Source organism: Eutrigla gurnardus, assembly GCF_963514095.1.
Source record: "Eutrigla gurnardus genome assembly, chromosome: 12".
Lineage (NCBI taxonomy): Eukaryota > Metazoa > Chordata > Actinopteri > Perciformes > Triglidae > Eutrigla > Eutrigla gurnardus.
The window spans coordinates 21,783,143-21,805,583 of NC_139926.1; the positions used below are offsets into that span (position 1 = coordinate 21,783,143).

Consider the following 22,441-nt stretch of genomic DNA (forward strand, 5'->3'; position numbering starts at 1 on the left):
CGTCAGTATGACTATGTAGCCGATAATATCGTGAATCGCAATTATTTTGGACAGAATAATGGTGATATGACATGATCCCATAGGCCTACTAGTCTAGACCCAGGTGTTTAGAGACCTGCATTTACTTTGACAGTATTATGTTTCCAACATTATGGCCCATTCACACATTAGGCTACTTTATTTTGTCGATCTTGACAGACATGACAATACACAGGCATTCACTGGTGTGTGTGTGTGTGTGTGTGTGCGCGCTGGGTGGGCGGGGTTTCCTGAGCGCGAGTACAGCCCCAAAGTAAACCAGGTCGCTTCCGGAACATTTAAAAGCGAAAGTCAAAAAGGGAAACAAGTGCACATGGTGAATGAGACTGACGGAGAAGCAGCGCAGAAACAGCACAGGTGACAATATGACAAAATATAATTAGAGCGCAGAACTAGTTATTACTATGATATATGTAGGCTTTATTAGGCTACTTTTTCATGATGATGTTTTGTGTGTGTGTTTGTGTTTTGTGTGTGTGTGTGTGTGTGTGTGTGTGTGTGTGTGTGTGTGTGTGTGTGTGTGTGTGTGTGTGTGTGTGTGTGTGTGTGTCCAGGGCAGGATGAGCCAGTGGAAGCAGATTCAGCAGCTGGAGATCAGACTCCTGGAACATGTGGACTACCTGTATGATGATAACTTCCCCATGGACATCCGTCAGGGTTTGTCCTGCTGGATCGAGTCCCAGGATTGGTGAGTCCTGCTCCCCTTGTGTGTGTGTGTCTGTGTGTGTGTGTGTGTGTCTTTTTACACAATAAAAGTCTAATTTCATCTTAAAAGATCCGTTATAAAAGGTCTCTTATGGTTTTACAGCTTTTACTGTCATCAACCTTGTGTTGAGTGAGAACAAAGTAGAGCTTAAAGAGACTACAAATGCCAATGTTGCTCTGTGTGTTGTGTAAGCAGGTAATAACACAAATTGTTGTGTTTTCAGTAAAAGAAAGAATAAATAAATAACTATAAATGGATAGCATTGGCTAGCCCTCTACACATTAACATTATGTGCAGGTGTGTGTAAGCAGTCGCCTACCGTGTTACGACACCTGCACCTGCAAATGCTTGTAGCAACATGTCGGACTTCATTGAAATCATGACAGAGCAACAAACCGGCTTCACATGACCACCAGCTCTCATTATTGCATCATTTGTATACCTGTTGGCAGCTATCACAGTCTGTCACAGTGCCTGTGGGGGGGGTCTGATTTTCTGTTTTATGAGCATTACACCACACTGTGTGTTTTCAGGGACATCGCTGCTACCGATGAGTCGATGGCGGCGGTGCTGTTCACCAACCTGCTGTCCCAGTTGGATAAGGTGCGATTACAGGAGCAGAACTTTCTGCAGAGGCACAACATGAAAATCATACAACAGCAGCTGCAGGTGTGTCACCCTCTTGATCTCTGGATGTGCTTCATGAATGTCTTATACAACTTCCACTGTAATATGCACTGTATGTGATGAAAAAGATGATCCTGTAAGTCATTTTAATAACTTGGTATCTCAAAATAATGGAAAAGTTTCTGAAAAATGAAAACTTAACAATTCAGAATAATGATAAACTGTCAAAATAATTACTTAGTATCTCAAAATAATGTCTTAGTATCTCAGAGAAATTACTAATTATCTCAAAAAAAGATTGTCTTTCTCAAAATAATGACTTAGTATCTCAACTAATGACATAGTATCTCAAAAAATTGGGAAACCTCAAAATAATGATTTGATTTCTCAAAATAATGAGAAACTCATAATAATACGTCATTATTTTGAGATAGTATGTAATTTATTTCAAGAAAATTTGTCATTAGAATGACTTATGGATTTATTTTGGGGAAGGAAAGTCTCCAGTCTCCTTCATCAAAACACGATAGACAGTTTCATTTCACGTGACATGTTGAAAAGAAGAGAAAAGAAATCTGACCCAACTCGTTCTTACATAAATCCCTCTACTCTTGCGTCGACGCTACCATCGGCACTAGAAAGAAAAGTTCCGTGCTTTGTGGCGGACTTGAAATTCAACCACAGACCGACGCTACTCTTTGCAGCAGTCGAATTTAAAACCTCTCTGATAAGGAGAAGTATGCTTTCTTTTTTTCCGGTGGTATATGTGCTGGAGGTGAAAGGGAAGTAAATGAAAAAGCCGCTTTGAATGCTTAACAGGTTTCTATTCTTGGGTTGTTTTTCTGCGTTACCTAAGAGCCGTTCTGTGACTCAAATGTGAAATGGAGAGAGGAAAGGCCAGGAAAGTACCGATGTGACTTATTGGCATTTTATGCAAACATGCATTTATCCTTGTCTGGGTACAATAATGATGTGTTGATGTAACAAAAGAAAGAAAAAGATGCTCCTTTCGTGTTCTCATGTTGTGGATGTGTTCTCTGGCGGATCTCACGAGAGTGCAGAGTTTGGTCCAGGGGGGTGTAACGGACGTTGTGGTCAGAGCGCATCGACGTCATGAGCCTCAGCACACATTTTTCTTCTGGAAAAGACATCTACCTTAGCAGAACGAACCCATGAGACTCATACCGCTGTTTCCTGTGTCTCAGTGTGTGTGTGTGTGCGTGTGTGTGTGTGTGTGTGTGTGTGTGTGTGTCAAAGTCAACACTTCTCAGAGGAAGCAGTGACTCCTGGGCGGTAGTGAAGAGTGGTTGAGGGTTGTTGTTTTTGTTGTGATGTGTGAGTGAAGTTTGTATCACAGATTCATTTGATAGAAGACGATGTCTGTCTTTCCAGGATAAATGTTTTTCACTAAACCAATCCAATTAGTGTTGGTGTTCCTGTAATGAAAGCGAGCACGTAGGTGTGTGTTGATGCATCCTCGCTCATCATTCTGGCATATGATGCTGACGCATGACAACTTTAGTCACACCTTGAGGCGAGAGAGAAAAGTTTCCTCTTCCCACAGAAGAATATTTCTCATACTTTTTTTTTTGAAGTGGGCTTTTTAAGAGGCTGATGAGCAAAAACAACGCCGCGCTTTTTCGTGTCAAACTCCTGAGAATGGTGATGTAGAAGCTGCAGCGGAGGCAGGAGGGGAAGTTTGTGGCTGCTCCATATTTTAGATGTACTTAATGCACTTGAGGCATTGCTGTTTTTTTTTTATTTAGAACGAAGGACAGGCCTGAGAGAATAACCCTGATGATGTCATCGTGATTATGCATGGGACGATAAGAAGTTTCCATGTCACGGTTATCGTAAATCACGAGGTCTCCCGGCATAAATCAAGGATGATTAAAATTCTAAAAATGTATTGTTTTATCCTGTAATTATCAAATACGGATCTATTTTTCACTTCTCTACTGCGAGCAAGACAGTTTTTTCACGATATTATAGATATTGTGATTATCATGATCCGCGATAAAATCAGATTATCTCAGGTTCTGACTTTTTGAAAGAGGACACTTTTACAAAATGAGAGCAAGGTTGCATTATGGGAAAAAGTAAGGATATGGATGCCTCTTTTGTTTAAATTTAAGACTATTCCTTTAAAAATCTGTTTAATGCAACTTTACAGAAATGCATCAACAAATGACTGTTGTAGCCCTTTAAAACACTCTACCACCACCTCAAGCATTGATTATCCAGTCATTCAAACGATATTGATTATTGGACTGAAAATTACCGGATTACAAACAACAACAAACAACAAAATATGAAAGTCCATATGAATAAAACCAAATACATTCTCCTATGAGTTCAAAGATGATCCATTCCAGGATTCTTCTACTTTTAAAAGCAATATTCCTTCATTTCAAGTAGCTGTAAAGTACTTCATTATTATTTTTGTTGATGCAATTTTATTCCATTATGAGGATCACGCCCTTTCTCCAAATTCCCATAACCGTTACAGCTACGGGCTCCACCACCCTTTGGAAAAGGAACCTGGTTGTACTCCAAGTACCCGTGCACACCTTGGGCTACATGCCTCCCGTAAACACCCTCGTTATGACTGAAGCATGGTCCTTTTGTCTCTTGCCAGTTAAAAGTTGAAGCTCATTCCGGTTTTCTGCTTCAATGAGTGAACCTCCAGTAAAGAGCAATGATGACGAATCTCTGTGAAATCTGTTTCCTCCTTCCTTTTCTCTGGATGTTTAGATTAACATCACTGTGGAAACAAAACATACAAAAAAACGAAACCTAATTTTGCCGTTTCTTTGCATTGATGAAAGTGCTTTTTGTAATTTGGAATATTCTGTGTGTGTGTGTGTGTGTGTGTGTGTGTGTGTGTGTGTGTGTGTGGATTCGCAGGTGAAATACGCGACAAACCCCGCGGTCATGGCCAGGGTTATCTCCAACTGCCTCAGGGAAGAGCGCCGCATCCTCTCCAGCACCTGCATGCAGGAACAGGTTAGTCACATCGCCTCGCTCAGAGGGAAAGTCCCTCTGGTTCCTTAATAATAGCTGCTGCTGGTAAATCAGCGCCGCTTCCAGGAAAAAACACTATTCTGTACAGATTCACACCCCCACATTCCCAACCGCTTCACCTTATTCCCAAGAAACCATGCAGCATGGCGGTATATTTCTATTGCTTGTGTAATTATAACTGCTGCAGTGACAATAACAATAACAGTATTCAGAGATTAATGATAATACAAATCATAGCTATAAAAAAACCAGCAGCAAACAGCATGCAGAAAGCAAACATAGTGAAGTGTTAGCAGCTAACGGGTCATATATGCTCCTCAGGAATCAGTGGAGACCAAAATCAGAGCTAAAACAACAGAAAATATTGGACTTACATTCATCAGGAGGCAACTGTTTGCTAATAAATGTGCCGTATACTTAGTGTTCTCTGTACAGCTTGTTTCTGCTGCCACCCAGGTGGGAAAATATCGGTTGTGACATGAAAATAACCAATGGACAAGCTATACTTTAGACCAAGACAGTGAAATATGTTGGATATCATCTGTTTTTAGCATTGCTGGCAGCGTGGCGATAGGATTGACGATGTTGGCGGGTCCACCAGATTAGTCTAGACAACATCTATAAAACCTTTCCCAGAGGTTGAATAGCATTCACGATGTTGCGCCCTGGTGGCCTAGAGGCTGAGCTGTCGACCACGTACCGGGGCGTCTCCTCACATTCATGGTCATTTCTGTTGGTTATCGAATAAAACATGAAAGCTTTATCATTCATCATATTCTGGATGGACATCATGCTGTATTGAAGAAGACTTGAAACTAGTGATCGAGAGCATAAACTCATGTTTACCATGTTAACTTAAAAAATCAGTCATTTCCTCATAGACTTCTATACATTCAGACTTCTGATCGCCCCCTGATGGTCATTAGGAAGAATGCAAGTTTAAGACCAGAGGTTGACACCTGAATAAAAGACATAATTTACATCTACATCTTACAAAAACACAGCAAGTAAATTCCTAGAAAAGACACTAAAAAGGTGATTTTCCAACAGGGTCCACTGGAGAAATCCCTGCAGAACTCTGTGGCCTTTGAGAGGCAGAAGAACATGGACAACAGAGTTGGGATCATCAGGGCCAGCGTGCAGGTAACTGAAGCACACAGACTCTTATGAAGGGATATAAAGACATCATTGCATTTCATCCAATTAAAAGGAATTGAAAAACATGGTCTGTCTGTATATAGTTGATGGACCAGGCGGTGAAATACATCGAGGACATGCAGGACGACTTTGATTTCCGCTACAAAACCCTCCAGTCTCGAGGTGGGCCCTGTTACACACAAGGAGTGGAAAAAAATAGCCTGCGACGCAATGAAAACTATACTATTTGTGTTATTCTCAGAATCGACAGATAGTCGACAGAACTCTGAGACGATGAAACAGGAAGTAACAAGACTGCAGGAAATGCTCAACAGGCTCGACTTCAAAAGGAAGGTACGCATTAGCATCATCATGCAAAGCTCTGACATGTGAGACACGAGCTGATCTCCAGATTATAAAAGTGTACACATAAAGACTTTGTATAATTTATTGCTGTTTTTCCACACCTGTTGTTAGGAGATCTTATCAAAGATGGATGTGGTGATCAAGGAGATCGATGACCTGATGACCTCTCAGCTCAACCCTGAGCTGCAGGACTGGAAACGGCGGCAGCAGATCGCCGCCATCGGCGGTCCGCTGCTCACCGGCCTGGACCAGCTGCAGAGCTGGTAATGAAGGAAAATCATTAGATTCAACATGCGTTGTTGTGTATTACAGCAACATTAAAGGAGAAATAATCAAGGTCATTTTATGATTTAGTAGTAAATATATTAAATATTAGTCCTTTTAAAGCTTCTTATGATCCTAATATATGTTTGGGCTGTCGTGTCAAATATAAAACACAATATTTAAATGATATATTCTTGTATTCAGCTCCTCTCCTTCTCATTTCCATCTCAGGTTTACTCTGACGGCCCAGAGTCTCTTCCAGATCAAGCGTCAGCTGGACAAACTGGTGGAGCTGGTCGTGAAGGTCACCTACGAAAGCGACCCGATCCCCCTGCAAAAACCTCAGATGGAGGAGCGGATCAAATACCTCATCTATCACCTCATCAAGAGGTACTCTGAATACCACACAATGCAACATTAGACGCAACAAAACCTATGTACTTGTACTTAATAAATTGCAATACAACGCAGATGTACGAGCTTTTAAGCGTTGATAAACACGTGCAGATTGCACTAGGAAGACGAGACAAGACTGACATGTATGAACGACTTCCTCCTGTGCTCGCAGCCCATTACACAATATCATACCGTGCTAAAATTACCGTAACGACACAACCCTCCGATGGCTTGAATGGCCTGCAGGCGGAAGGCGCCGAGTGCAACGAACGTGGTTAAAACTGTGTGAATTATACGAGGTGTGGTTTGTTTCTCAGCTCGTTTGTGGTGGAGAAGCAGCCGTGCATGCCCACGCACCCTCAGAAACCCCTCATCATCAAGACCGGAGTCCAATTCACCACCAAAGTCAGGTAGCATGACGCTGCACATCAGGCATCTCATGAAATAATTACTGTCGCTTGAGAATTTCCTCCCTTCCCGGTTTCTCCCAGACTCCTGGTTAAACTTCCAGAGGTGGATTATCAGCTGAAAGTGAAAGCAACGTTTGACAAGTGAGAATTTAATCTTAAGATTTTTGTAAATTATTTCAGGCCAAGAAAAATACTTGAATATGCACAATTGTGCATACAGTATTCTGTCTCTGTATCTGAAACGTAACATTCTGAGCGTTATAATTAAATATGTGTGTGTGTGTGTGTGTGTGTGTGTGTGTGTGTGTGTGTGTGTGTGTGTGTGTGTGTGTGTGTCTAGGGACCTCGCCCCTGGCAGAGTGTGAGTACAAACAACCTCAATTTTCTTCCCTTTTCTTTTTTTTTCCCCGAAATACTTTAAAACCCAGCTATTGTTTGCATTTACTGTAAAACAGAAGTATTAAACTGTAACTGATCTTTTAGCTCCTGGAGAGAGTCGTCACTCCAGCAGCACAATTTATTAAAATTCTGCAGCAGAGTTGTGATAGTTTTGTGATTTTGTATTTCAAATCCATACACAGAACTCTAATTTATCAGTTTATAAGTTGCATTTGGATGATAGACACCTATAGCGTAAATATATGTATATTTGCATAATACATAATGGCTTCTTTGTTTTACCTTCTTTTTCTCCTCAGAAGTCGTCAGTTCTTCATCCTGACCAACAACACTAAAGTTATGGACATTGAGGATTACTCAAACGGCTGCCTCTCGGTGGAGTTTAGACACCTGGTAAGACAACCCATTAATACATCATTATTTATGCTCATGTGTCATTTATTATCAGAAAATATCAGAACAGGAAAAGCCCATTACTTTGATGAAAAAATCACAGTAGCTATCATATACTCGTGCTTACATTTACCTGGATGTGGTTTAAAACCTGAACTAGTTTGTCAAAGTGGTGATTAGTTTATCTGACACTGAGTTTGTGTGTTACAGCAGCTGAAGGAGAAGAAATATATCAACGGTACAAAGGGGAATGAGGTAAGAGATGCAGATGAGTCGACCGTTAAAGTTCACCCCGACTTCACCCTCTCTGACGTGGATCTGTGCTTCTTGGCTTTGCAGGGTCTCCTCTCCGTGACGGAGGAGCTCCACTCTCTCAGTTTTGAGGCGTGCTTCATGGTGCAGGGCCTCACCATTGATCTCGAGGTCAGAACGGGCAGCGTCGCTCTGACTTGAAGTTTTGCCTCTCTGCTGTTGCAGACTTGCTCATTGTGTGTGTGAATCCTTCCAGACGTGTTCCCTGCCACTGGTGGTCATTTCCAATGTGAGCCAGCTGCCTGGAGGCTGGGCGTCCGCCATGTGGTACAACCTTCTGACTGATGAGCCCAGGGTGAGCCAACTAAGATGATTTGAAATGCGCTCGCGAGTTGAAACGTTGATACTTTACCAGCAGGAGGCGAGGAGGAAGTGGCTGGGACTTGCATTTTCTCCACTGGCCACCAGGGGGCTTGATTGCATGGAAGTCTATGAGTAGATGACCCTACTTCTCACTTTATTTATTATCTCAGTAAATATGAGTTTATGGTCTCAATCTCTAGTTTCAAGTCTTCTTCAATACAACATGATGTTCATTAAGTAAATTATGGTCCTTTTAGAGTCAAATAGACACTTAGATCACTGAAACACGTGTAAAGTTTACCTTCAATTATGGAAGCTAACTTTGTTAACAGCTTCACAACAAAGACTAAGCTCACTTTTTATATACAGTCTTTGGTTACCATTAGTTATGTCTAACTAAACTGTTTAGAGAGCAGTTGATTCAACAGTATGGTCATTTTAGAGAATGTAGCTTGTGGTGCAGTTGAATTGTACTGCATTATATTCACAGTTTTCCTGTCATCCACAGAACCTGGCATTCTTTGGGAACCCGCCTCGAGCCACCTGGAGCCAGCTCTCTGAGGTCCTCAGCTGGCAGTTCTCCACCTTTGCCGGTCAAGGCCTCAACAAGGAGCAGCTCACCATGCTGGGAGAAAAGCTGCTTGGTAGGTTTGCCCTTTAGCTTTCAAAGCACACAGCGACTCTGGGTTTTTGGGCTGACTGAAACAGAATGATAACACACCATTGGCTACATATGTCATTTATGATCTTTGCCGTGTGTTGCTGTATTGTTGTAGGTCAGCATTCCTCCTGTAGTGATTATCAAGTGTCCTGGTCAAAGTTCTCCAAGGTGAGCGTTCAATAATATGTCCCCGTAAAGAACCATGTGGTCTCTTCTCTAAATCATATCTCATGTGATGTTTAAATGTCTAAAAGGTCCTGATTATACTTCTTCCATGTTTCCTCAAGGAGAATATTCCAGGAAAGCCCTTCAGTTTCTGGATGTGGCTGGACTCCATCCTGGAGCTCATCAAGAAGCACCTGCTGCCAGTCTGGAATGAGAAGTAAGTATGATGGTCCCATTTCGTGTAAAAATTATGATATAGCAGTGTATGCTTCAGGCTGTGGCTACATTATGATTTACAAGATGGAACTGGTTACTTCTTGTTTGTTTCTGTTGTTGTTGTTTACTTGATGTTGCCAGGCAACCAGCATAGGAAGAAACTGTGCTTGGCCAAGAAATAGTCCGGCAATGTGATGGTAAATGTAGCGTACTGGCTGTTTTTTCTCACTAACTGTCTTTCTAGTTTCTGGTCAGTGTGAAAAAAAAAAAAAAGAAGAAGAAGAAACTCCACCGCAATTACATTCAATTAGTTGAACATTTACTGCACTTACAACTCACAAACAGCAGCTGTGGAGTTTTTGGTTGAAGCAGTTTTTTTTGGTTGAAGCGTTTTATCATCCAGGTTTGATGAGCTTCAGTTGTACATAATGTGGATGTTTCTTTTACCAGCTATATCATGGGCTTTGTGAGTAAAGAGATGGAGCGCACTCTGCTGAAGGGCAGAGAGCCCGGCACATTCCTCTTACGCTTCAGTGAGAGTCACCTCGGAGGAATCACGTTCACCTGGGTGCAGCACAGCGACAACGGTGAGGAAAAACTCCTGCGTTTGGTGCAAAAAAAGTGTATTTTTGCATGATGTTTATGCCAATGTGAGCTTATATTTTTCAGGCAGTCTTCCAGCCTGTTGTCATTCCTTGATATCCTTTTTTTTTTTTACAACAGGAGACGTGAAGTTCAACTCCGTGGAGCCATACACTAAAAACCGGCTCAGCGCTCTCCCGTTCGCCGACATCATACGAGACTACAAAGTGATCTCAGACGGGGTCGTCCCGGAGAACCCGCTCAAGTTCCTCTACCCCGACATCCCCAAAGACGACGCCTTCGGACGGCTTTACAACAGTCAGCCGAGCAAAGGCAAGAGTGCAAAACCATTGCTTTTTGGGGTTTTTCAGTGCTTGTTTTGAATCATGGTCGGCGGACCACATCGTGGACAACCACAGTAATCTGTCTCATGTCTCTGTTCAATTTCCAGTGCATCCATACATCCCATCCACCCTGATCCCCATCTCCGAACTGCGGTGAGTTCATTTGAAAGATACTTTTTTTGTAACGTTTGTTTCTCATAAATTTGACATAAATTTAACATTAAATTATCGGAAACAAAGATGGTAAATACATGTTGACTATACGAGAACACTGAATATTATGTAAAAAATGACCCAGAAGCAGCACCTTCACATGTGTCATCTCTCCCTTCTAGCTCTCACACAAACACCACACCACTCTCTTGTCGGTCTCCGGAGCCACCGATGACTCCGGGCGAGTTCGACATGCTCAGCGAGCATCTCTGCTTTGACATGGACGCAGTGAGTTTGCATCCGTTGGCAATAATCTATATTATTTTTCTTATTGTCAATAAAACCTGTGAAAAGAACCACAATCAACAATGAATGTATTCTTCTAACAAGTATAACGTGTGTATTCACACGCTCCTTCATTACCATCAACTCACACTAGGTTATTTTTCACTACGCCATCCTGCTGCTGGAAATATTCACAAGCATGCTAAATGTGTATTAATCCGCAGCTGAAAGTAGACCCCAACAAATGCACCTTTTTCTCCTGTTTGATTGGCATTTGGAAAAACACTACAGTACCCAGCCTTTTGAAATATTGTAACACTTCTATTTCTTGCTTTTTAAGATTAACATCTTCAGGAGGAACACGTTGGGTATTGAATGATACAGGCAGGGAGTTGCAATTGATGATTTTGGTCTAGTTATGGGATTTGTTGACGATTAAAAAAAGTATAATAACACGTACCTTATCTTCGTGTTGTGTGTGTTATCATCTCATAAACCACTTAGGAAAAATCAGTGGACAAAATACATTAACATAATTATCATGTCAGAAAACAAATCAAATTTCTTCTTTGTTGTGCCAGTTATAAGGAAAAGATGATAAAGTGTTGCTATAGTAGCCCTAACATTAGCACATTGGTATATTAGCATATATTAATAGAGTCTTCTGATGTTATAGATGAGTTCTCTACATGTTCTGCTGCTAACGTGGTTCTCCTTCTTGTTTTACAGATGAGTTCTCCATATTCAGAGTAAAGTGTTTTCATACTGTCCTGACACCAGCGTCTCATCGATGGCCACATCGTTGTCATGGAAATGAGTCCACTGCATTTAAACTGTTCTTTTTGTTGGTTTGATTAGTTTCATTGCATGTCACGTGAGTTGTTTAACGCTTTTAGTTTATTGACTGATATTCTATAAGACCTTTGTTGTATATAACACACATTAAACATGTTTTTATTTTGACATTAGCATGCCTATTGATTTCTTAGCACCACCACTGTTTTGCCTTGTGATTGCCTGTGCTGCACACACACACACACACACACACACACACACACACACACACACACACACACACACACACACACACACACACACACACACACACACACACACACCATCATTCAGTCAGTTTGAGGTGAGCACACCTGCCACCTATAGACCCGATGAGGTATGGCAGGGTCTACATAGAACTGCGCCACAGGGAAAGTTTATGGGGCTTTAATTTTGAAAGCAACCGGAAGTAAAGTGACTGCCGCCTAACTACTTGATGCTTCCTGCCGCTACAGCGTTCATGAAGAATCACGTGATTCCCGGAGAATGCACGGATATGTGTTTGTTTTATGTCCAGGAAGTAAATCAGTTTTAGGCTTTTCTTCATATTTTCAACACAGGCCTCCACAGATTAGATTTCTGTAAACTAGGATCCAACTAATCTTTCTAATTTAAGTCAGCTCTTAAACACATCGTCCAGACACAGTATCATACAATTCACCCGACAGAATCCAAATATACACCCTGCCATAAACAAGGTCAAGATCATGCACAATTGATTGTTGGTCCTAGTGGGGAAATAGATGATATGATAAGATAGAAATGAAATTAATCCTGTAAGATCATGGAGGATATTTTCATAATATTCAATATCCATTATGGGAAATTAGATTTCTGTTAGTATGTGGATATAAAATGAGATGTGCTGGTAGGTAGATTTTTAAAACTTTACTCCACACTAAATGTATTTGACTTATTTAAGTAAAACAATAACATTAGAATAATCAAAGTACTCATTGCTTGTTTTGTATGTATGTATATATATATATATATATATATATATATATATATATATATATATATATATATATATATATATATATATATATATATATATAAACCCACCTTTGTCTGCTGCAACACAATAATGCATCAATAATTATTATTCTGGACCATTCTGCATCTGCATACGTTTCTACACTGTTATTGCTATTTTTACTTCATTTAAATGTACACCACCGACATTGCTGCTGTACACCAGAGCGCGTTGACATCCAACACCATCCGGAAATCAACCCAAAAAAGAAGGAAATGTAAAAGCTTTAGTTTCTGGAGGCGGAAGTGACAAGCGTGTAAACGCCGGCTGACTTGACTTCGCTCAGCGGGACGATTTCTCGAGAATCACGTGGTTCTGCGTGGGAGTTCCCGGTGGATATATAAGTGTTCATAATGATCTGGTTTAATTCATATCCCCAACCCCGACCAACCTGCTGAGAAACCCCCCGGACAAACAACCAGCCGAGAGGTAGGCTCCTTTTGCTGTCTGTATGAGACGAACAGTGTTTTGTTCGTTTTGTCGGTAAACTGCATTTAGTTTCGTTTTTAAAGCGTTTTGTTTCAAGTTACAGGGGGAAAAAAAATTATTATTATTATCGCGTACTGCTATTATTATAATAATTTTCGATCATTTGTCAGATAAGTCACGACCGAATTGAATAAAGTCTTAAATTTAACTTAAAAATATATGAAAACACATTCGTGACATTTACTAGGGGTCGACCGATTATCACTAATCTAGGAGACCCATATTTGAAACCGATTTGTCTGCCTTTAAATTTGTTTAAATGACACAAACTCTTAACACGCAACTCTGTTGAAGCACCTTTTTAATCGGAGCTATCGGCAGCATTATTATGTAGTTAAACAAATGAACAAACAGATCAGTAAATACAATAGTTCATGATTTTAAAGTTAATATAAGCTAAAGCAAATAAAGACCAGAGAGGAGTGGCTGTGGCTGCATATCGGAGTAAAGGTTGCCCATTTTAAAATGTAGGCCTAGTTATTTTATCGGCAACAATATCGGATAATTGGTCAACCCCCCCTACTCTGTTTCTCAGTGGTGTTTTTCAGACAACATATTCTCTGTGTTTGTCGCCTCGCTGCAGATGGCCCAGTGGAAGGCCCTGCTGATGCTGGACTCGGGCCTGCAGGGCCAGGTGAGCCACCTGTATGAGAGGAAATTCCCCAGAGAGATCCGCCACTATCTGTGCGCCTCCATAGAGAGCCAGGACTGGTAAGGAAGAAGCAAGTATACTTATATGAAACTCATGTCTAAGATGTGGATTTTATGAAATCATATTTCACTTCATCTAGTTACCACAAACGAATTATCGCAGCCAGGATGTCTAAAAACAGAAAAGTGGACATAAGAGACTTCTTTAGAAGTCAAAGTGTAAGTTACTCAAAGAAATGCGTTACACCCATCCTGCAACACCTTCACTGGCTCCCAATAAAGCAGCATATCCACTTCAAGATCCTCCTCATCATCTACAAAGCTCTCAATAATCTGATCAATAAAATGTATTATTATTATTGTTGTTATTATTACTATTGGATTAGAATTGGGTGATAATGTTTTGCTACATGCTTTACAACCAGTCAAACCAAAAAAGGGAACAGTAAACTTAAAAGTAGCAATAGAAAACTAGAAGAACTACTAGAAAACACAGTGAACTGAAAGAGTTAGAGTTTTATTAAAAATACTTGTGTCCCCCCCACTTCTGAAATCAAAATGTTGTCCTTGTTGACAGGTATAACTCAAACCTACAAACCGCAACGTTGGGGCCTAGTGTTCCAACATAGATCAAGGAGAAAACACTTCCTTACACCACATAAGTTAAAAAGACACTGACAAATCACTTCCTGTACCGCCCCCCTTCCAGAACTCTACTGTACTGTTCTTGTAAACATGTAATTTTTTAGGTTGTTGCCACAGTAACTCCAATGGCCTTATCCTCATACTTCTAGAGCTGCTGTGTCATAGAGATTTATAAGCCGCGTCCAGTGTTCTTAACTCAAGAAGCTCTCCAGTCTAAAGATTCATGGGTTAACGAGATGCCATTTAGTCAACGTTTGTATTGGAAATCAGGATTTTATTAGTGTGTTTACTGATATATGGATGATATAGAAAGAAGATGACATTAATGTATAGAAATACAGCATTAGCTGCAGTAATGAATGCTTTGTATCAGACTATGCACTATATTATACTGTTCACGAGGCTAAATGTACATTTTCTGTTCTCTGGTAGGGACTCGGCAGCTGTGGATGAATTCAAAGCGGACACTTGTTTCCATGAACTCCTGGTGTGTTTGGAACAACTGTTGAACCGTTCCATCCAGGAGAACAACATTTTGCAGGGACCGGATTTTTCTGGGATGAAAGACTACTTGCTGGTAGGGCAGACATGCTGTTATGTAACTTAAAATGAAATATTAAAATTCGATGTACCTTAATTGCTTTTCTCAAAGCAGAATCATTAAAACCTGTTTTTGCTTTTTGATTATTAATTGTTTTTTTCTTTAACGTAGACACACTTTGAAGACGAGCCAATTAAATTGGCTTTAATCCTGTCTGAAAGCCTACAGGAGGAAAGGAAAATCCTGACTTCAGCTTCTGAAGCACAAGTAAGACGATGCCGGATGTTTTAGTCTGCAGAAACGCTGTTAGCATCAAACTTAAAAAGAAAAGAAAAGGTTTTTTAATTCCTGCTCCGAAGGGACACATCTAAACGCTGTTTTTGACACAATCTACTTGCAAAACACCCTGAAAACCAACTTGTGATACATGAGTGTTTTTGTAAGAATCACCACCATATGCCGATAATAGCACACGTGTAAAAGAAGATGTCTTTGTCTTTGTCAGGGTTGCCCAGCCATGGATCAAAAATGGAAAGAGTTGGACAGCAGAGTCAATGACTTGAAAAAACAGACCTCGGTAAACTTTTTTTTATTATTATTAAACCATTTTTCCCCCACCTGACTGCCAGCCTGCACAAAGAACAAACTACATCATTTTTATGAATTTAAACTCTTAATGCAGGAGGTGAAGAAGAATGTGAAGTCACTGGAGAGCCTCATTGAAAACACTGACTTCATACGGAAGACCTGGAAAAGCCAAGGTTTGTACGACAGGAGACATAAAGACAGGGAGGGGCGACAGGTTTGATGTGAGTTCATGCTTCATGCTTCACTTATCATTTCCAGTGGAGCAGCACAACGGATTGGCTCAGTCTCAGGCTATTGTGGAAGAGGAATGTCGAAAGCGGACCAACCTCGTCAAACAAAGGAAGCAGGTACTGGTTCAGCACAAACTCATAAACCACGTTCTCAAACGCTTTAGATCGGAGATCTTCAACACGGGGTCCGGGACCCCTAGGGGGTTCCGCAGAGGTCCCCTAAATGATGTGATCCCAAACTTTTTTTTCTTCCAAAAATTTAAGTCCAAACATACACCTTTACATGAATACAACCTATATTAAAGCTTTGGTCTACGATTTGGAATTTAAAAAATCCATTCAGTCTATCAGCCGTAGGCCTTCATAGAAATTGACCAATGGGAGCCATCACTCCGGAAGGCCTGAAACTTTGAAGACCTCTGGTTTAAAGGAAAGTCAATCCTAACTGTTATTTTAAAGTATTGTTCTTTTAAATTCAATGCAGTTTTTCTCTCATTACAGTTGAAATTAATTAATACTTTGTTCATTTTTAAGGTCGTGGGTGTTTTTTCTTGATAAAATGCTTGATCTAATGGGTCATAGCCACAGCTATTTTTTTTCCTATGAGGAGATCTTCTCAACCCTCTTACCCGGCCAGGAGGGGGCGCAAGCGATTTAACAACAAGCCTTCCCCAGTCACATTTTGGCTCAAAAATGGACATCCATAGAAACATTTAGTCTCATTCTGAACCGGAGTCTCTGCAGACTACTTCCACACCTGATCCGATACGATCCACTAAAGTTTGGCATGACGTAAGATTTATAAATCCCTGCTTTTGTTATCTTGGCTGCCGTCATGACTGTAAGAGAGGCCAGAGGCAGACACCTAGTGGAGATCTGCACTCTTATCTCTTTCTTCCCGGCAGGTCAGCTTGAGTCCACCTCCCCCACATGCTCAATGCTCGCTGCGTGTTTCTTTTTGTCTTGCAGATGGTGCAGCAGCAGATTGTGAACATTTTAAGCAACGCGCAGCCGATCGTGGCGACTCTCACCGACGTGGAGCTGCCTGAGTGGAAGCGCAGGCAGCAGATGGCCTGCATTGGAAGTCCAGTTGACACCCGTCTGGATAACCTCCAGAAGTGGTAAGAACTGATGGGTGCTACCTTAGCTTTTTTTCCCGTTGAAGAAGAAACTCTGAATATGTGTGTGTGTTATGGTGCAGGTTCACGGATGTGGCAGACGTGCTGCTACGAGTGCGCGAACAGCAGCAGAAACTGCGAATTCAGGAAGAGAAATGCGACACCGATGCCTCCAGCATCAATCCTGATGCAATGGCAGAAGTAGAGAAATTCACACTGGGCCTGGTCACAAAACTCCTTGCAAAGTGAGACACCGGGACTTCTTCTGTGGTATTCATTTACACACACGATCACATCGTTGACACCTTTTTGTCGTGGTCTTGGTCTGCAGTGCCCTCGTGGTCGAAAAACAACCCATCATGTCGAGTTTACCACAACGACCTCTAATCCTTAAGACCAGGGTGCGGTTCACGGTGACACTGAGGTAAGGATGACCTTGATAATATTTTTTATCGAGCGATGAGGAAGACACAGAAGTACTGCAGCATAAATAAACATAATTCTATAACATATTTTGGGAGAAAATCTTTTTTTATGAAGTTCATTCTGTCATTGTTTGTTTCTTGCTTTCTCAGGTTCTTAGCAAACCTCCCAGAATTCAAGTGTCTGCTCAAAGTCACACCTGTATTTGACAAGTAAGTAACAGAAAACTTTAACGTACGTAAAAAAAACCTTCTTTTATATTTAATTTTTTTTTTTTAATAAAAAACTTCTTATCTATCTTTTTTTCTATATTTAATTAAGGGATGTTGAAGAAGCCAAGACAGTTAAAGGGTAAGTAAATGGATTTAAAAAATCAAAAACGTAATCCTTATAAACTACATTTTTGGACAAGGACGCACTCTGATGTCGTTGCAGCTTCCGTCACTTCGACTTCACCGAAGATGAATGGAAGAGGTTGGACGTGGACTCGCCCCACGGAGGCTTGGTCGCAGAATTTGGTCACATGGTAGGAAACTACTCAATCTGCATAAGTTAAAAGTCATCAAATGAATGCATAGCAGGTGTAATATAATGCATACGTCAAACAAATATACATGTAGTACGAGTTAATTTTCTTAGAAGTGGGTTTTATTTTATTTCTTTTCAGTCGCTCAAGGAAATCAAAGCAAGAGGCAGAGGATCGAATGAGGTAAGATGAGCCATTCTAATGAAATAACTGCTCTTTGTAACTACACTAACACTTGCTAAAGTTTAACTGGTTTAATGTTAAGTAACCCCCCCCCCCCCCCCCAAAAAAAAAAAAATCAAGATTCAAAGTGTTTATTATTATTATTATTATTATTATTATTATTATTATTATTATTATTATTATTATTATTATATTATCAAAGGCACAGTAAAGAAACATATTTCCCTGTACAATGAAATTATTAGATTCTGTCCACAGAGTGATAAATAATACAAATAATACTTCATGCTTCCAAATCATAAAACAAGTACGTTTTCTTCTTCATCTTCTTCTTCAGAGTCACCTGGTCGTCACAGAGGAACTCCACATCATTAAGTTTGTGACGGAGTTTCAGCACGCTGGGCTGAAATTTAACATTGAGGTGAGTTGACAGGGCTCTCTGCTGCTGAACTCAATACATGAGTCTCACTATCACAGCTGATGTATTGAGGTGTCTCCTCCTCCTCCTCCTCCTCCTGTGTTGCCCAGGCCAGCTCTCTGCCCGTGGTGGTCGTCTCCAGTACCAATCAGGTGGTCAGTGCCTGGGCCTCCGTCATGTGGTACAACGTGCTGTCCACCAATGAGCCGAGGGTAAAGCCATCGCACCTCAACACAAGAAAGAAACAAGATCAGGATCTGCTTAGTTAAACATGATGAGACACAAACTACACCAAACAGTCATGCAGTTTATGCTTTAAACGTACCATTTTCTCTCTTATTATTGTGTTGCATCCGTTTGTTTTTGTAAGTGAATCTAATCGCCTCGTCTTAAATCACATTTGAAGTTTTCAACTCTGTCCTGTAGAACCTGTCGCTGTTCGTCGACCCTCCTCCACTGACCTGGGAGCAGCTCTCACAGGTCCTGAGCTGGCAGTTCTTGTCCGTTGGCCAACGGGAGCTCGACGACGACCAGCTCTCCATGCTGAGAGACAAGCTTGTGGGTGAGTGTCACGTTCTAGTGTTGGCTTACAAAAAAAAGAAGAAAAAAAAAAAAGTTCACCTATGTTTAGGGAAATTGATCTAAAGAAATTCTATAGAAAAACTGAATAAAACACACTTTACTTCCATGTAGGATCAGTAATGTGGATGTAAAATGAATAGAAACACGGATAACCGATTCTTTTACAGGAATGAAAACGGTTCTAAATATTTTATTCTACTTCTGCCAATAAATCCCCTTAAATCCTAGACACTGGCCCTTTAATTAGTGATCTTCAGAGGTGTTGATAGGCTGATTTAGTTGTCTTTGGGCAGAGCTAACCGTTTCCTAACTATTCCTTTTAAAAACACCATCAGGGTCATCTCTAATGACACAACAGAAACATATCAAACGTATGACATTTCACATGTAGGCTAACTGTTGGTTTCTTCACAGATGATGCCGATGGTCTCGTTCACTGGAGCGAGTTCTACAAGGTGAGTGTTGAGCAGGATCCTAGTCATCGTGTTGTTGACACATTAGGCACAACCTGTTGATGTGTGTGTGTGTGTGTGTGTGTGTTCCTGCACGGACAGAATGAAAATGCCTGGATTTGGATCGATGGCATCCTGGATTTGATCAAAAGACACCTGGTGGATCTGTGGCGGGACGGGTAAGAATGTTCATCCACCATAACGTAATACTCTGGAGTATTAGTACTCTCGGCTTTCCAGCGAACTGAACGCTCCGTGTGTTGGCTTTCAGGTGCATCATGGGGTTCGTCACCAGGGACAGGACATCGGTTCTGCTGCAGGAGAAGACATCCGGGACCTTTCTGCTCCGCTTTAGCGAGAGCAGGAAAGATGGAGCCATCACCTTCAGCTGGGTCGATCACGTCAATGGTGGTATGTTTCTGTACATGTACGCGTGTCCCAGACTGCTCTCTGTCGTTCCAGACCTTCAGATGTTTGTCTCCTTGTCCCTGCTTACTTTCCTTTCTCCATCTGGTTCCTCTGTAGAGACCTATGTGCATGCAGTAGAGCCCTACACCAAGGTTGAGCTGGTGGCCCATTCTCTGACGAACGTCATTTACCGCTACTCTCTGAGAGCCGAGGGGAGCAAGCACAGGAATCCTCTGGTCTATCTGTACCCAGACATCCACAAAGATGCTGCGTTCGGACGCTACCACAATCCCTATGGTATTGGCTCTCGTTTGACCCTCGCCCCGTGGACAACGTTACTTTATTTACCAAGAACAACAAAACATGAACATGAATTTGTTTCACAATGGTGATCGTTTGGATTTATGATGTTAATGTTGCAAACGATGCTTAGGTCATGTATACTCTCCTCTTTTGAACACGAGCCCCTGTGATGACCTCCAATCACCTTTTGTTCACGCAGAAATGTCGGCACATAAAAAGAACACGAACGGATACATTCACAGGACACTCATGCACTACTCGGAGTAAGTATCGAACCAAAAAATACATCAGGATTCAACGCTTTGCATCACATGTCTTTGACCAACTAAGAAAATGGTTTCAGAATGCTGAATAACATAAATAATCCTATTCATGATTGTCCTGTTGAATGCTGTACAGGAGAACGTTGTCTTCATTTTCTCTGTTTTGTGTTGTTTTCTTCAGTAATCCTACACCTCCTCCGTCCCCACCGAGGGAGACGACCTTTATGGACCTGCCTACTGGGGACACGGACACGGACATGGACGTAGACTTGGGAGTGAGTAGACATGTTGGTGTTTGACTGAGGTGTTTCTACTGACATGTTAAACCGTAAAACAAAACCTTAAAATAGATTTCAGACGAGGGAACCGGAAATACAAATATGTTCACTAATTTCTGTGTTTTTGTGTCTTTTTCATCTACTAGAAAACGACAGAAATGCTTAGAAGCCAGGGTAACAAACCCCAAACTCAGTTTTTATTAGCTGCTTAACCATTCAATTATATATGCAGCAAGCATTTTGTGTGTCAATGTCAGTTTTAGGCTTTTCAACTACATTTCTGACAATTAAGCTGAAGCATTTTAACAGCATGCATCATGTTATAGTGGAATGTGAATATGCATTATGTTTGCAAACAGCAACAGTAACATGCTGCATGGTTAAGATTAGCTCACTAGCAGTTCATGTAGTTATCACCTGCACCCTTTAGACATAGGAGGCTAAAACGTACAGTGCATCAGAGTAACATGTCTTGCTAATTTGACCCTTTTTCACCGTGAAAATATTCATTTGTGCAACTTAAACAATCAGCGTTTCAGTAATTCACGATTTTTCAGATGTTTTGATTTCCATTGTTTGTATGAGAGAACTTTTCCACAAACTCTCTTAATTTCCTTGTAGCTGGATGCTGATCAACTGATTCGGGAACTCTTCTCTGGTTTGGTCAACTTACCGGATCTCTTCGACTCACCTGATCTCTTCGACTCATGGACGTCTTGGCAGGAATCTGCAGAAACTTAAGACCCACGTTGTTGTGAAATGTGCTGGGTCATCCTGTCAGAATCACAGAGTTCTCACAGCAGGAAAGATGATCAGCGATCAATACGTATGCGCATATTTATTTATGATTCTGCTAAATGTATATATTGGGCAAAGCTACAAGCAATTTTTTTTTTGGATATTTAGCCGATGCAATTGGTGGTTTTAGCAAAATGGGTCGTGATTTTCTACTTGAACTGAAAACATTCCTACTTGCACTTGTTCGTCGATTCATAGAAAACATCATGCTGTACTGTATACGTTCTTTATTAAAATAAACATATTATTCCAGTGCCAAGAGTAATAACATCTGATATAGTACTGAACAACTTTATTGATACCCAAGGACAAAGGACAAACTCATTCAGTGGCCTCCTGTCGCTGAGTTTTCTCTGAGAATGTGTCTTCAATAAAACTTCAGTATAATAAACAACATTTCACCAGAAACTTTAAGGGCTGCGAAGCACATTACACCCACTGCAATGTGCATCCTTATGTATTATTATTCACCATATTTTCAGCACTAGTTCTTTAAGCAACAAGTATCACTAATGAGCTACCTGACAAATCACAATTTTCCAATATCAGAAGTTAGTTATAGTTATAATACAGTTTGCATTCAGTACATTCTTGCAGTAGTCATAGTTGATTTGGGTTAGATCTGTGTGGAACAGCATTCGGAAATACATTTCTAGTGCATAGGTCACATCGTACTGAAGTAAGAATGACTGCTAGAAGTCCAGTCAGATTGTTAAAAGCTTTATAATTTGTTGTTGTGCAGCTGAAGTAGTTCTGTGCAGGAAAACCCAACATCCTGACGATCCAAGATGATGAAACTAACGTACAAAAATATGGATTTTTCACGTGGAGTCACAGAATCTTTCAAAACCCGAGGAAGGAATATAGTTGCTGACATTGTTGCAACGACGGAG

General features: G+C 40.9%; 1 protein-coding gene across 1 annotated transcript; it reads left to right on the forward strand.

Annotated features, from left to right (window-relative positions):
- The first annotated feature begins 317 nt into the window (after nucleotides 1-317).
- Nucleotides 318-22,440, forward strand: stat4 (signal transducer and activator of transcription 4). Its single transcript, XM_084022106.1, has 47 exons — nucleotides 318-396; nucleotides 594-727; nucleotides 1,279-1,414; nucleotides 4,280-4,378; nucleotides 5,447-5,539; nucleotides 5,638-5,716; nucleotides 5,796-5,887; nucleotides 6,011-6,162; nucleotides 6,395-6,553; nucleotides 6,877-6,969; nucleotides 7,051-7,110; nucleotides 7,310-7,330; nucleotides 7,668-7,761; nucleotides 7,972-8,016; nucleotides 8,101-8,184; nucleotides 8,270-8,368; nucleotides 8,885-9,020; nucleotides 9,153-9,205; nucleotides 9,325-9,419; nucleotides 9,869-10,005; nucleotides 10,142-10,333; nucleotides 10,452-10,497; nucleotides 10,680-10,785; nucleotides 13,052-13,081; nucleotides 13,725-13,852; nucleotides 14,870-15,014; nucleotides 15,150-15,245; nucleotides 15,484-15,555; nucleotides 15,661-15,739; nucleotides 15,825-15,913; nucleotides 16,766-16,917; nucleotides 16,998-17,159; nucleotides 17,246-17,338; nucleotides 17,490-17,549; nucleotides 17,659-17,688; nucleotides 17,773-17,863; nucleotides 18,005-18,046; nucleotides 18,384-18,467; nucleotides 18,575-18,676; nucleotides 18,891-19,026; nucleotides 19,461-19,501; nucleotides 19,601-19,677; nucleotides 19,770-19,909; nucleotides 20,024-20,203; nucleotides 20,409-20,472; nucleotides 20,654-20,747; nucleotides 21,372-22,440. Exons 2-47 carry the CDS (start codon nucleotides 600-602, stop codon nucleotides 21,489-21,491), a joined length of 4,506 nt encoding a protein of 1,501 aa, XP_083878232.1. The 5' UTR covers nucleotides 318-396; nucleotides 594-599; the 3' UTR covers nucleotides 21,492-22,440.
- Nucleotide 22,441: the final 1 nt, after the last annotated feature.